The sequence below is a fragment of the Ipomoea triloba genome, chromosome 2 (genome assembly GCF_003576645.1).
Source record: "Ipomoea triloba cultivar NCNSP0323 chromosome 2, ASM357664v1".
NCBI lineage: Eukaryota > Viridiplantae > Streptophyta > Magnoliopsida > Solanales > Convolvulaceae > Ipomoea > Ipomoea triloba.
Window position 1 is genome coordinate 14,178,589 of NC_044917.1, and position 15,791 is coordinate 14,194,379.

Below are 15,791 nucleotides of genomic sequence, written 5' to 3' on the forward strand. Positions count from 1 at the left end.
TAAATGTTTGCAATTTTGTAAAAACGCTAGTATTTTTAGACTAAGTATTTAGATTAGCGCTAATCTAAATACTTTGTCTAAAAATGCTAGTATAAATAAATACTACTTTTTTGTTTGAATTTCTCTAAGTCTTTTTTAATTCTCTTTCGGGTAGCACTGTCATTGTCTTTATCTTCAGTATTTGTTTTTTTTTTTAATTTATTTATTGGTATTTGGTAATGTGTCATGTGTAATTGAGTTATTGTGATAGTATATAGGGCATCGTCATGCAATGGGGTTATGGTGTAGGAAGTTGTGGATTTGTCTCGTTGTGTTTGTATATATGACTGAGATCTTAGTTGTACTATGAACTCTTGATCTTGCAAGCGCCTATTGATATTTGACAATGTTAGTTTCCCCCCTATTTGTTTTATATGCTGTGAGATGTGTGTCGTACATTCTCATGTGAAAGTATTGAATAAAATATTAATATTTATTATATTTGTAAAAGGTTAATGAGTAGTACATTTTGTTCTAGTTTTATAACTTGTTTACTTGATAGTAACAATAATAACTTTGCAGGTAGTCCAAATACTGATACTGCCATATGTCAAGTTTCATCAACAATTTTTATATTCATTTTGCACATGTTTATTTTGAAGTTCATATTTTTGGAATTAATATGAATGAGTGAAGTACTTGATTTTGTGTGCGTGTGTGTGTTCTTTTTTTTTTTTTTTTTTTTTTTTTTTAATCTTTTTGTTGATTTGATACTAATCTTGGAGTGTACCCATTGATGCCTTTTCATCACAATGCATGAAGTTAAATAGTTTGTCACTTTACACATAAATATTTTTAAACAACGGCTACATCTTGTATAGCAATTATTTTTGTTGCCAAAATCGATGTTGATTTTGTCTTTAATCCAAACATGTTGATTGTAGAAAATAAAATGAATTGTAAATTTATATTAGTTCTAATATATTTAAAAAATGCACAATAAGTACTTTACATACCAGATTAATGAATTCTGCATCGGTAGTTGTTTTTCAAATATCTTCTTTTTCTGAATTTGAAAGATTGATTCCAACAATGTTGTAGTTTTAGGATCTTTTCAATGCATCAAATGTGTCACATTGTTCTATTGCCCTACATTGACATTTTTAATAATGAGTTTTAAATCAAGTTATTGGGTTATTTGAATGTCTTCTTCGTTAACAAATCCTCTTTAAGTAGTTAATATGATTGGCTTCAAACTGTTTTTTTTTTAAATTCCATATTATTAACATAATACTTGGTTAATAAATATATAACATTATTTTTTAGTATAACTTTGATATTTAATTACAAGATAGTGTAAAAAGAAAACAATGAACAATGTAGTGAATATACTTAATTAATAAATTTGAAGGTAAGGAATCTTTGCATTGTAGTGATAATGTATTTTCTTTAATAAAGGCATTGTTGACATCGAATTATAAATTAAAGAAATGCATATGCATTATTTTTTTGTTGTAACTACTAATTTATTTAATTTAATAAGAGTAATAGAGTGGGGTACTTATTTTGAATAATATACTCTTACACATTCGTAGTATATGTTCAACAATTATGTCAACTTTGATTGGGATGAGGATCAGATATGATATTGATTCTTTGTGCTTCATTTGGTTGAGAAAGTAACTATGATACATTATAATAGAGTCAATAGTACTAAAAAAATAAAATAATAAAAGACCCTTGTTGACCTTTGGCATGACTATGAGAAGTAATTTAAGGGAAAGAGTGAAATCATAAAGGAAATGAAAATTTATCATTTGGTATCACTATGAGAAAAGTGTTTCAAAATAACCCCAATTATAGATAGTGTTTTGAAGTTTATTATATGTTTGAAAAATTTAGCAATTGAGGTGAGAATAGTTAAAGGCCAACAATATGCCAATGACTTTGTGGTCAAGTGGTATGTACTGACTCTCTCAAACGGAAGGTCATGAAATCGAGCTGAAACTCTAGGCTACACTCAAACAAAAAAAGTAGTGCTCAAAACAAAAAAGGTCAACAATGTAAAAAACAAAAGATTGGTCGTAGTTACAATTTTATTTTGAAAAATATTACATTTTTATGATAAAATAGATCATACTCAATAATGGATATTGAATTTATCTTTCAAATGAGCCCTCAAATTTGTCAAAATAATCATACCCAATAGTGGACCAAAAGATGCAATGGACTCCCTTAGTAGATTTAACAATAAGTAACTATTAAGCTGGATGAAAATAGTTGTCCTTTGTCCTAAATACTCCTTTTCATCCATGGTTGTCCTTATTCGACAAAAAAAAAAAAAAAAAAAAAAAAAAAACATGGGAGTAGCCATGGATGAAGGTAGCAATGCATGACTACCTTTGCCCCAAGGAAGCTGGCTCCCTTGGTCCCAAATTTGGGACAAGAAAGAAGACAACTAGTCGGAGGTAGTTTTCATTGAGTATGTCAAGTTTTTTTAAAAAAAGTTAACTTAGTACGGAGTTGTATTCACATTTAGGGTTAGAGTAATTTTTTTCTTTTTAAGAGTTCAATTGCACTATTTTAATTACTTTGAAGGCATATTTGATACTCATTGCTTCATTATATTTTATTTTCATTAGCAGCACATGTCTCTTCATATGTGTGTTGTGGAATAAATTAATACTGATGCTGAAGATTAACTAGTGTAGAGATTTTATCCATTCCCCTTGGAAAAGAAAATTCTGGATATGCTGCAGCTAATGAAAATCCTGTTACAAGTATTTACAAACCCAACTTCTGAAATCATAATATGAACCAAAATCTGCAAACAAGAGTATGGAACTTCACATGGAATGAATGGAAGCCTTAAACTAAAAAGGCAGCTTCTCAACATTACCATGTATGGAAGTCTTTTTTTTTTTTTTTGGGATGAGGATTGAGGAGAGAAACCTGCAACCTTTTCGAGTGTGAGTAATTCCTGCCTTGTGACCCTAGCCAGGAAAAGGACCACAAGGAAGTAAACCAGTATAAATTACCCATCCAACTCAAACCAAAGGAACAAGGATTCAAACTCATGACCTTGTGGTTACAAATGTGGATCTCTTGCCATCTTGGATGGGGTTACCCTTACTACTATATTACTCTCAATTAATGAATAAGGGAGGCTGGTTAATTGGTTAAGGACACAACCTGTTCTCTGTGCAGACTAATCATGTACACTCATCACCCATCTCTTTTGGGTAGTTTTCTATATCTATACCACTAGTTATAAATAGCAAACTATGAACAAGTAAACTGTGGAAAATGATTGGTTCTTTATGTCAGCTTAGCCTCTGCTTGTTTTTAGTCTTTTCTGGGCTTGGTCACACTTGCCTTGGCTGGTGCTTGTAATGGAGTGTGGCATTGGTTGATTGCTTGTAGAAACATCATCACCCTGAGAGAAGCAAGCTTGAATGTTAAGGTAGGGTCAATGTAGAAATAATTACTCCAATAATTAAAATGTGTGGAATTTTATAGTCAGAGAACAAGGTGGATACCTTGAGTGTGGATGCAGAAGAATTATTCAATCTGCCGTTTGATCTCTTCCCAAGATCAACGTGTACTGAGATGCTGGCTTGGGACAAATCTACTCCAGAATTCTCAAGTGCTTTGGTGAGAGTGTTTAACAACCTGAACAAAAGCCAATATATCTCTTAGTACCAATTACAAACTAGACATATAAAACAACCACATTTAATTCTATAGTCAAATATAAAATGTAGGGGTAACCCCAATCAAGATGTCATGAGATCCACACGTAACCACAAGATCACAAGTTTGAATCTTTGCTCCCTTGATTTGGACCGGTCAACTATAAGCATGGTTGAAAAATTGTTAGACGCTCCTCAGGTGCTCGTGGAGCGCCTAGGACGCCTAGGCCGGGATTAATCGGCGCTTAGGCGCCCGTGTATTTTTTTATTTTTTAAAAATTTGTTTAAGTATTCTTAATTTTTAAAGACTAATAATTGTAAAGTATTAAATACTTTAATAGTTAATACTAAAATATTAAATATTAACCTAAAAAATATGTAGAGTTTGTACAATTTAGGGTTATTTCGCTCAAAAGATGTTGTTTTGAGTAAAATAACCCATTAAAAAAAAAAAAGAGTTAATCGGCCGATTAGTCGGTGCCTAGGAGGTCGCCTAGCCGGCCAACTGCCTAGACCACCATTTAAGGTGATACGCTAGGCGATCGACAGGCGCCTAGCACCTATGCGGGGATTAATTGGCGCATAGGCGAGATTTTTGCAACACTGATTATGAGTAACCTAAGCTGGTTTAGGTCCTTTGCAGGGTCACAAGGCGTTGTTTACCTACACCTGAAAGGGTTGTGGGATGATTTCTTACCCTTGAGAATACATGCTCGAGATGCTGATCGTACCGCTTTCTACGGTCAGGTCCTCATCTTTTGATTTATCACTTGCAACTGCTTGACTGGTTATGTGTGATCTATCTGATGAACACTGAAACTGATGCCTAAATGTTGTTGATGCATCTCCACCAAGTGCCAGTTTAGGTGAATGCTGTGCCACTGTGTTACTTGTGCCACAAAAGGGAAATGCATTTGGAAGAGAGACTGGTTTTTCATTATTTTCACTCTGATGACCATTTTCCTTAGGACAAGCTAAGTTCATGTTTGATTCTATATTCTGCTCACTGATGGGAATTGGCAGAGAGATCCCAGGTCTGTTCCCAGCAAATTTTGCAGCAAGCATCAGTGCTGGACCTGATACATTCTTTTTGCCTTGGGAATGATCAATGTAACCTTGAGCATCACTATGGCATTTGCTCTGTTTAAATGAAAACCAAGACAGCAATAAATGTGTTAAGAATAATCACATCAGAGTATATCAGTTGTTGAGAATTCATAAAGTACAGAAGATATGGAGAAAGACAAATATGTGATTTCCCACCCAGGGCAACTTTGAAGTTTCATTGTCCCAGCCTTGATAGGATCCCTCATACTTGTGTACTTTCTCTTGTAGAAACTGAATATACTCAATGACCTGCATCAAGCTAAGACTTCCATTATTATTGTTTCATATTCAATGCATTTTCATTTGCATCATATATATATAGATGCCAGGCATAACAATTCAATACACACAAACCTCTAACAAGAATGATGCTTTATCTCGCTTTTGGTCACTATGAGGGATGATACCTCTCAACATCTGAAATCTGCATTATAAAGGTATACATGTAAATAATGAGGAATGTTGGATGGAAGCCAGTGAAGGGCTAAGTCAAGCAATTGGTGGCCAAGGAATTTTCGGGCGGAAGTCAGTATAGGGTCAAGTCTAGCATCCTGCCTCTCGAAAATTTGGTGATATAAGAAAATAAAGATGCGTCTTCGCTACGAGCTATAGCTTTTAACATAGTGGTAATCGTTTGATCTAACAAGTAGTATCAGAACCATTAAGACAGGTAGGTGCTGGGAGGAAAATTGTTGGGCGGAGGTTGGTGTAGGGCGGCCTTTTGGCGTAGTAGTAAGTGCTTGATTCTAATAAGAAAGCAATGATATACCTGAACCTGGCTAGCTTATTTTTTAATAGAGACCTATTAAAATAACTAATATTCATATGCATTCTTTATTTTGTAGCTATGACAAAACTTGCCTGTCATTGATCTTGCTCCTCCTGCGCTGCTCTATTGCTGAGTGCTTTGAGCGTGGAGTATTTGGCTTCTGATCACTGCTTTTTTCATCAACTTTAACTGGCAAGTTACCTGTATAAAGAAACATTTTTTTTACAAGTCAACAACTAGATGATAAAACACTAAATAGTTACTCATACACAAGTGAAAAGAACCTCTTGGGTGTAATGATTGCTCTTTCTTAATGACAAATTCTTCTTCTTCTAAGTTGCCATCATCTTCTCGCACACTTTTAGATGATGCGATCATGTTTAAGAAGCTCTGATTGTTTTGTTCTGAAAACTGTCTGCAAGAGATCAGAACCACATGATTACAAATGAAATAAAAACATAACAGTACAGAAGGACAAAATGAATGGGAAAATTGGTAACTGACTGGGAGGCTAAGAAAGAACTGAATGTTGCAGTTTTGTTCTTAAGGTTAGAGGGTGTTTGTGATGGCCGTCCAAGCTGTGGTCCTCCTCCTTTGTTCATACCTGTTTCTGCCAACCAAAGATCAAATTTCAGTGGGAAAATAAATTAAAAATTTTCATTTTCTAAATACTTCTATGATCAGTTTTAAGATGGATAACTCATCTGTAATCCCAACCAAGTTGGTTAAGGATACAAATTTGTAACCACAAGGTCACAAATTCGAATCTCAACTTTCTTTGATGGATCTCAGCACTATGCACTATGCTTACCACAGAGTTAGTGGACAGGTATACATTAACCATTTAACCTCCTTCGTGGTCTCGAATCGAGCAGGGGCTGAACTCGACCGACCTGACTAATGCCCAACATTCTTAGTTTGAGCAGATCAATTATAGATAACCTAAGTTGGTTTACACTCTCAGGTAGTAGCTGCAGATTTCCCTCGTCACCCAAGAAAAAGGGACAACTCATCCACTTACAAAATAATGAGCCATTTCTTGTAGTGAGACTAAACTCCTAAAATATGCAAATAGAGAGAATGCATTATAACTTTATCAGTTATCACTAAGCACCCCTTGGTCAAGGCAAATTGCTCCCTAGGCAATCGCCTAGCGCATAACTCGGCCGATTGGGCCGAGTTGGCAGCGACTCAGCCAAGTTAACTTGCTCACACAGCCACACATATACACTTTATATGACATATACCCACACACATTGTACTATTTTTTTGTTTTCGTAGGTCACCGCCTAGACTGCCTAGGCACTAAGTGCTAGTCTACCGTCCGACTAGCGCCTAGTGCAACCATGGTTATCACACTTGAGGAAAATAGAAATGGGAAGCCGCAAATTAAAGTGAATGTTCACCTCTTAGAACGGCTCTGAAATCCCCAGCAGAATTATCCTTCTTCAAAGTGGATTCATTCCATACTGTGAAGCCAGTCCTTGTGCAAGAACTGTAGTCTGAGTTTACATCATTTGTGTCGGTAACAGTATAAAAGCTCCCTTCTGGCTTTGGAGCCCTTTGGTGCAGGTAAGAAATGCTATAGGTCCCAATGCCACCAGGAAGAACAGGCTCCACTGCAGGAGCTGGTGGAAGAGGCTTCTCCACACCTCTCATTTCAACCTCATCAATTTCTTCCTTGCCCACAGTCTTCCCTGCTCCTTCTAGTGGTTGCAAGAAGTCATGAGTTCTAACGAAGCCACCTGCTATCACATGTATAGTGGAATAGTGGATTAGTGGCTCAATAGCTAATGAGAAATGGAATATTTTATAAATCATTTTCCTACGTTTTCTTTAAAACATAGCGTCACGGATTGAAAAACTTTTTTTCATTGAAGATACTTTCAACTTCCAAGTTTTAACATGATACTCTCTATTCCCATTTTACCTGTCTTATTTACTATTCATTGGTCAAATTAATTTTTTCTTTCTTGCTTATTTTCTCCCAAATATATGTATGAATTTGGAGAAAATCAAGTGCATGTGCCATGGCATGCACACATATTCTCCCAATCAATGATATCAAATGGTGCTTCAAATGGGCCTACCAAGATTCCCAGGCCGTAACACACGTGCCCAATTCCCAATTACTCTCTCTGAAGGGCATCAAGTCCAGTCCAGTTTCAGCCCCCATCCTTTTCTTGATTCAGCGGTGTCAGCCTCTCAAAGCAAGTGGCCCACCCAAAGCACATGGCCCTGACCCATCAACAATTTCAGCAATACATGACTGGGGTCACACTTCATTTAATCCTTATATCATGAAACAGGGTTCACAGTGCATTGTGGACCCTAGTGTATGTGTATGTATTTTATATTGTGAAATTTTGTATTTTGTATTATAAAATTTTTGTATCTGAAACAAATTAGTAATTGTGTTTTATGTTATAAATTTTTGTGTATTGTGTTGTGAAATTTTATGTCTATGAATACAAATTTTGTACTTCAATTAAATTTGAAAAATAAGTAAATATATAACATATGTATTTGTCTTGTGTTATAATTTTTTGTGTATTAAGTTATGAAATGATGTACCTTACGAGTATGAATTTTTTAACTCATCGTTTTGATCCAAGGTCCACAATGTTATGTGGACTCTGGTCCATGATATAAATTGCCCACTACATTAACACAAATTTTGCTATGGACCATGGTTCACATAGACGTGTGGAACATGAATACAATGTACATTTTTAATTTTTAATATACTAAAAATATATTATTTGTATACTGAAGGTACGTTATTTGATAATATACAAAATAATGTAGTTTAAATGAATACAAAGTATATTTTTAATATATTAAAAGTACATTATTTAATAGTATACGCAATAATGTACTTTAAGTACTTAAAGTCTTAAATAATGAACTTTCAAATAATGTATTTTATATACATAAATAATGTACTCCCTCTGTCCAATTTTATCTGTCCTACTTACTATTCATGGGTCAAACCAACTCTTTCTTCTTTGTTTTTTTTTATAGTATTTTTTACTTATTTTTAAATTTAATTTTTTGTGCTTAATAGTACTTTTAGTGTAGTTTTTAAATATATAAATTTTTTATACTAATACTAAACTTAATTTTATAAAAAATTAAATTAAAAATAAATTCAGTCAAATCTCATTAACTTAACCGGACACATAAAATGGGGGAGGGAGTACTTGTTTTCGGGTTCACACAGCTAATGATCCCTACATTAACTACACCACTCGTGCCCGAGTAACCGGACGGTCCCGACAGTTCCATTTTCCATCCCAGCCCGCATCAAAATTTGCATATCACAATTAAAAATTTTGCACTTAAATTGTTTAATTTAAAAAAGAATAAATTGAAACCTTTGTCAATCAAAGTCTAAAAGTTTAGAAAAGAAAAGTATCAAAATTGAAAATTAAAAATATACACACATACACTCTGTATAGGAGGTTGCTGTCAAGAATTTATATCGGCTTTATATGATTCTATACCTACATGAGCCATGACTTTGCACTTATGGGGGAACACCCCCACCTCAAAACCAATAAATAAAAATAAAAATAAAAATAAAAATAAAAAAGAGTGACAAAAGAGAGGAGGACAAAAGGTGATAATCCCAAAATTACTAAAGCCCAAAATATTAAAGAAAAAGAAGAAAATGCTTTTACTTTTTATATCTTTATGTATTGAGGATAATGTTAAAGAGAAAATTGCATATATTAATTTTATTTTCGTCAAGATTATACTAATGCTGGAATTTACTGCATTAATAGGACAACCTTTACCACTAGATTACAAATAAATAATCATTAATAAGTTAGGGTGAACTTTAAATTAAAAACACCCTTTATCGGTGGATCACAAATAAATTTCAGAAATAATAATAATAAGGGGTGATAGGGCTAAAATCCGGTCTCCGTATCCCGATCTCTCTCTCTGAAAAAGGACTCAGCCAGGCCCTTAGATTCAATTCCCGGTCTGACGAGCCTTGTACAATACACTCCGGGTCGCCGCGGCAACCCGGGCGGGATTCGAAGTGGGGGTCTCATATCCACCTATCATAAGCGCATTGGACCGATAGCGTGACCGGTGCATGTCTGCCACGTGTCCTGCATGCAGCCCGACCGGAGTAGGCCTGGCCATATCCGCTATAAAAGGCACATTTAATGTAGAGAGTAGGGCTTTTGCTGGGACCTCTGGAACAGCAGCTAAAGAGACCGGGAGCCGCTGACCCACTGTCACGGAGCTCGGTCACACTTAGAGTATTTTTTCCTGTACTCTACCATATATTAATACGAATATACTCTTCCGTATTATTCCGTATCATCTTGGCGCCGTCTGTGGGGACGAAGTAACAAGCCGAGTCCCGTTCTACCTAACTTCAATCTCCAAGCATGTACCCATATATGGATTATTTTGCCGCTGCGGATCCAGAGCTGGAGGTACCTCCCGACCTACGTTCCCGCCTTAGCTCTAGAGACGACCCGAGCAATACCACTAGTCCGCCGGCGGCTGATCCTGTCAACATGATTCACCCTCCCCAAGCATTCCCTATACCGGTCGGGCCGATACCGTACCAATACCCACCATACCCGCTTGATCCGACCGCTCATTGGTGGACCACTTCCCCTCGTTTCTATCCGACGCCTTACGCCCCTCCTTTCCCGTTCCAGCCGGCACCGCCCACTCAGCTGCACACTCAGCCGCCGGTCCCTCATCCGGATACTACGACGATCGAGGCTGCAGCCACCCACTCGCCCGCTAGGAGGGCGCAGTCTGAAAGGCGACCGATCTCCTCTAGATTACGAGAACCGACATCGGCGCGTCGACCTGCTCTGTCGCGTTTGGGCACCTCAGGTTCCAAGCCACCCCCAGCCCAAGAAGAGCCGCCGAGAGTCAGTGTTCTAGACCGAATCGACCCGCCGATGGAGAGAGGGCGCCGACCATTACATGTCCCGACCGCGACCGAAGCTGATTCAAGCGAAGCAAGTTCTTCGGATTCCCGTCACCATAGACGCCGTAAACCGACCCGTCCGCCTGGTCTTTCGCGTGGAATGCTCGATCAAGTCCGAGCGGAGTTCAACAGATGGAAGCGTGAGGAAGGAACTGACCGACCCACCGGCCGATCTAGCAACCTGCTCCGAACGCCCTTTACGCACAAGCTCATGAGTGAGCCATATCCGATAGACCTGCGCGTTCCTGGAGACAAAGAGTACGCTGGCAGGTCGGACCCCGAACAGCATGTCAACCTCTACTATGGTAACATGCTCATGATGGGGGTATCCGAGGCCGTCATGTGTAGGGCGTTCTACTCCACGCTCACCGGGAGAGCTGCAGAGTGGTTCCGCACCCTAGAACCAGAGTCCATCTCGAATTTCCGAGACCTGGCCCAGAGGTTTGTCGATCGTTTCGCCATGGCCAAGACCGTGAAGAAACATTTCTCTCATTTGGAAAACGCCAAACAGTTAGACGGGGAGCCGCTCTCTGTCTTTATCGAGCGATGGAATAAGGAAATGTCGGAAATAGAACCCGTAGATGACGTAACTGCCACCAACTTGTTGTTGAACTCGCTAAGAGCGGGAAACCTGTACCAGGACCTAATACTCCGGCCGCCGACCTGCTACGAAGACGCTGTGCGCAGAGTAGTGGCTTACGCTACGGCCACGGAGGCGAACTCAGCTAAGAGGTTGATGGAGACCGGGGGGTCGAGGAGGGATCAGAGCCAGCGAGACCGACGCCCGAACAATCTGCGACAGAAAGATCGCGATGGAAACCCGATTTACACCCCGCTGAACAGGCCGGTTGCGGAGGTCCTGCAATTCGCCCAAAGTTGTCATCTGATCCAGTTGCCCGCCCCGGCGAGAGATGGACCGGATAAGGAGAAGTACTGTGCGTATCACCGCAATCGGGGACATGACACCGAAGAGTGTCATGTGCTTAAAGGTCTGATCGAAGACCTGCTACAAACCGGGGAATTGGCCCAGTTCGCCGAAAAAAGGAAGAAGAACCGGCGTGGATGGAGGAAAGATTTCAAAAAAGATAAGGACAAGAAAGATAAAGACCCCGACCTCGATAGGGAACCTCCGGCAGCCGCTCGAAAACAAGTTATTCATGTGATATTCGGAGGACCGGAAGGTGGCGACACCGCTGAAAACCGGCGTAACTGGGCTCGAGATCTACACGTGGCCCTCGTCGAGTCAAATCCGGAGAAAAGGGTGAAAGTGGAGCCTATCGTGTTCACCGATCGTGACTTGCCGAGCAGCCCCAACTGCACGACCGAAGCATTGGTGGTAACCATAGACATCAACGGCGTCGACGTACAGAGAATCATGGTGGATACGGGGTCGAGTGTGAATGTTATGTACCTAGACGTCTTCCGAAAGCTTCAGTTAGATCGGTCCCAGTTAATGCCTGTCAAGACACCGCTCTCGGGTTTTACAGGAGCAATGGTCCATCCGGAAGGAGTCATCCGACTGCCCGTAGAGGTCGGGACCGTCCCGAGAGTGCTCCAGGTGACCATGGAGTTCGTCGTCGTTGACTTGGCGTGCGTTCATAACGCCATCTTAGGTAGGCCGGGGATATCGCAGCTCGGCGCGATAATATCAATGCCGCACCTATGTATGAAATTCCAGACTCCGGAAGGTGTAGGCACGGTTAGAGGAGACCCTCAATCGGCGAGGCGATGCTATGTCCGGGCTGTACAGAAGCAAGATACCAGCACGTCTCGGGTGAACGCTATCAGTAAGAAGGGAGACGCCCGAGTCGAACGCCCCGAACCGTCGGAAGAGGTCGAGTTGGTACCGCTATCGGACTCTCATCCGGAACGTACTGTGAAGATTGGCTCGGCCTTATCGCCAGAATTACGGACCGCAATCATCGCCGTCCTTCGGGAATACGCCGACATCCTGGCCTGGGGACCGGAAGATATGCCTGGTATCGACCGCCAGACAATATGCCATAGGTTAGCCGTACGCCCTGGCTCCCGACCGGTCAAGCAGAAGCAGAGACACCTGGCGTCCGACCGACGAGAGTTCGTTCGCTCCGAAACGAAATCTTTGGTAGCGGCCGGACACATACGGGAGGTTCACTACCCCGAGTGGTTAGCAAACGTAGTTCTCGTCCCTAAGCCCCCAGCCTGGAGGATGTGCGTGGATTATACGGACCTCAACAAGGCGTGCCCGCTAGACCCGTTCCCTTTCCCGAGTATCCACCAGATGGTCGACGAGACCGCAGGCGCAGAGCTCTTAAGTTTTATGGACGCCTTCAAGGGCTATCACCAGGTGATGATGGCCGAAGAGGACGAAGCCAAGACAGCATTCATTACTCCAGACGGTCTATACTGCTACCGAGTTATGCCATTCGGTCTCCGCAATGCCGGTGCAACTTACCAGAGAATGGTGAACACCTTGTTCGGAGAGCTGATCGGTAAAACGATGGAGGCCTACATCGATGACATGCTGGTAAAAAGTAAAGATAAGTATGACCACGCGTCCGACCTGAGACAGAGCTTTGAGATCATGAGATATAACCGGCTGAGACTCAACCCGGCCAAATGTACTTTCGCAGTGCAGACCGGGAAGTTTCTCGGGTTTATGATGACAAGGAGAGGAATCGAGCCGAACCCCGCGAAAGTGAAGGCGATAATCGACATGAGGCCGCCGGCCACGGTTAGAGAAGTTCAACAGCTAACTGGTCGACTGGCCGCCCTGAGCCGCTTCCTCTCAAAACTTGCTGAGCGGGCACACCCTTTCTTCCAGACACTAAAGAAGACATCCGCCTTCATGTGGACTGATGAGTGTCAACGGGCTTTCGAAAGTTTGAAAGAGTACTTGGCCTCACCGATAGTGTTGTCCAGGCCGGAACCTGGTGAAGAGTTGCAGATTTATCTCTCCGCATCGGACCGCGCTATCAGCGCAGTGCTCTGCCGAACCGACCCTGAAGGGGTGCAACGCCCGGTTTATTACATCAGCCACGCTCTCCAGGGCCCTGAACTGCGGTATACCCGGCTGGAGAAGGTCGTATTCGCGTTGTACACGACCGCGAAGAAGTTAACGCCATACTTCCAAGGCCGGGTGATCCGGGTGCTCACCGATCAACCGATAGGGGCCATACTCCGGACGACCACTTCCTCCGGTCGGTTAATTAAGTGGGCAATGATGTTGACCCAGTTCGCAATCGAATACACGCCGAGACCGGCCATCAAAGGACAAGCCGTAGCAGATTTCGTCGTAGAATGTTCAGCACGTGACAGCACCACCCCGGCGACCTCCGACGATGCCCCGGTGGAATGGGAAATTGCAACAGATGGGTCAAGCTGCAAGCAGGGCGCCGGCGCTGGTATAGTTCTTACCAGCCCGGAGGGCTTCAAAGTTTACTACGCCCTGTCGCTTGCTTTCTCACCGACCAACAATGAAGCGGAGTACGAGGCCTTCATAGCTGGCCTGCGACGCGCCCGTTCTCTGGGGGCTCGGCATGTGAGGATCCGGACTGACTCAGCCCTAGTCGTCGGACAGGTCACCGGCGCTTTCGAAACAAAAGGGGAACGGTTAGCCCGGTACCGCGACTACGCTTTATCCGTTATGGGATCGTTTGACGCTTGCAGAGCCGAGCACATTCCACGGGCCGAGAATGCGGATGCGGACTTGTTATCCCGACTATCGCACGAGGCTCCGGAATATATATCGAAGGTCGCCCGGGTGGAAGAGCTGCAGACTGCTTGCGTGGATGCGCTTCCCGTGATACCGGTCAATGCAGAAACGGATGATTGGATCACCGACCTCCGTTCATATTTAGAGACCGGGACCTTACCAGAGAATGAGCAGAGAGCCAGGAAAGTAAAGCTGCGAGCTCCTCGTTTCCAGATAGTCGACAATCGCCTTTACCGGCGGTCTTATGGAGGGCCGCTGATGAGATGTCTAACCCGCTTTGAGGCCAAACTCGTGATGGCCGAGCTGCATTCCGGACTTTGCTCTGCCCATCAGGGGGGCCGGGCCTTGGCAAGAAGAATAATGCTGATCGGCTACTATTGGCCATCGATCCAATTAGACTGTGAGGCACTAGCAAAGTCGTGTGAACCCTGTCAACTTTACGCTCGAGTCCCAGGCAGGCCGGCCACCTTTTATCACCCGGTCAGTTCTGCAATACCATTCGCCAAATGGGGAGTAGACATCTTGGGACCTTTCCCGCAGTTGACCGGTCGACGCCGCTTCATAATCGTTGCTGTGGACTACTTTTCGAAATGGGTAGAGGCCGAACCACTAGCGACGATTACATCTCAGCAGTGCGCTCGGTTTATATGGCGAAACGTGATCTCCCGCTTTGGAGTTCCAGTTCAGTTGGTGACCGACAACGGAAGACAGTTCGAGAGCGAGTATTTCCAAAATTTCTTAGCAACGGTGGGCACCAGGTCGCTCCGTTCTTCCGTAGCATATCCTCAAGGGAACGGTCAAGTAGAGAATGCGAACCGAACCATCCTGGAAGGACTGAAAAAGAAGTTGCACTCGGCCGGACGAAGCTGGGCAGACGAGCTCCCGTACATCTTGTGGTCGTACCGGACTACGCCTCGAGAGGCCACGAAGGAAACGCCTTTCGCACTAGTTTATGGCGCCGAAGCCCGCCTGCCAGTGGAAGCGTGGATACCGACCTCTAGAGAGCGGAGCTATGATGAGAACGGCAATGACTCCTTAATAATCACCGGGTTGGATTCTGTGGAAGAGAGGAGAGAGGTCGCAGCCCGGAGGGTCGAAGAATATCAAAAGAAATTGAAAGCGTACCGCGACCCTAAAGTGCGCCCCCGCTACTTTCAAGTAGGGGATTACGTGCTGAGAGAGAGACAGGCCAGCAAACCGCTAGAGAACGGGAAATTGGCCCAGAGCTGGGAAGGTCCCTACGTCGTTTCGGCCGTAGTGAGACCGGGGACCTACCGGCTCGAAACCACCACTGGCAAACCGGTCGACCGCATTTGGAATTCCCAGCATTTGGTCCATTTTTATCAGTAGGTTGTAATAGGTTCGGGAGCCTGCGTGCCCCAATTGATTTTCGCCCTGCGAGGCTGTTCTGTTTGAAATGTAGTATCGCCCGGTCAAGTCGATTTTTCCTGTTAAATGTGCCCGGTTACCGGTCTTCGGACCTTAATGGTGAGAGCAAGGTGCTCACCCCGGGAGTAAGGTGCCCGGTTACCGGTCTTCGGACCTTAATGGTGAGAGCAAGGTGCTCACCCCGGGAGTAAG

The 15,791-nt window shown here is 42.5% G+C and overlaps 1 protein-coding gene across 4 annotated transcripts in view; it reads right to left on the reverse strand.

Annotated features, from left to right (window-relative positions):
* Positions 1-3,129: 3,129 nt before the first annotated feature.
* LOC116009785 (transcription factor BIM1-like) overlaps positions 3,130-15,791 on the reverse strand; it is a 17,826-nt gene continuing 5,164 nt past the window's right edge. For 2 of the 4 annotated variants that reach the window (XM_031248913.1, XM_031248914.1), the window contains exons 4-12: positions 6,954-7,295; positions 6,052-6,157; positions 5,832-5,962; positions 5,640-5,748; positions 5,133-5,202; positions 4,935-5,027; positions 4,369-4,811; positions 3,519-3,651; positions 3,130-3,415 (exon numbers count right to left, since the gene is read on the reverse strand). In XM_031248913.1, the coding sequence (XP_031104773.1) occupies positions 3,308-3,415; positions 3,519-3,651; positions 4,369-4,811; positions 4,935-5,027; positions 5,133-5,202; positions 5,640-5,748; positions 5,832-5,962; positions 6,052-6,157; positions 6,954-7,295 (1,535 nt within the window). In that variant the 3' untranslated portion in view covers positions 3,130-3,307. Of the gene's footprint in view, positions 3,416-3,518; positions 3,652-4,368; positions 4,812-4,934; positions 5,028-5,132; positions 5,203-5,639; positions 5,749-5,831; positions 5,963-6,051; positions 6,158-6,953; positions 7,296-7,376; positions 7,400-15,791 lie in introns of those variants that run through there. The other 2 variants (XM_031248916.1, XM_031248915.1) reach the window with 2 other exon arrangements.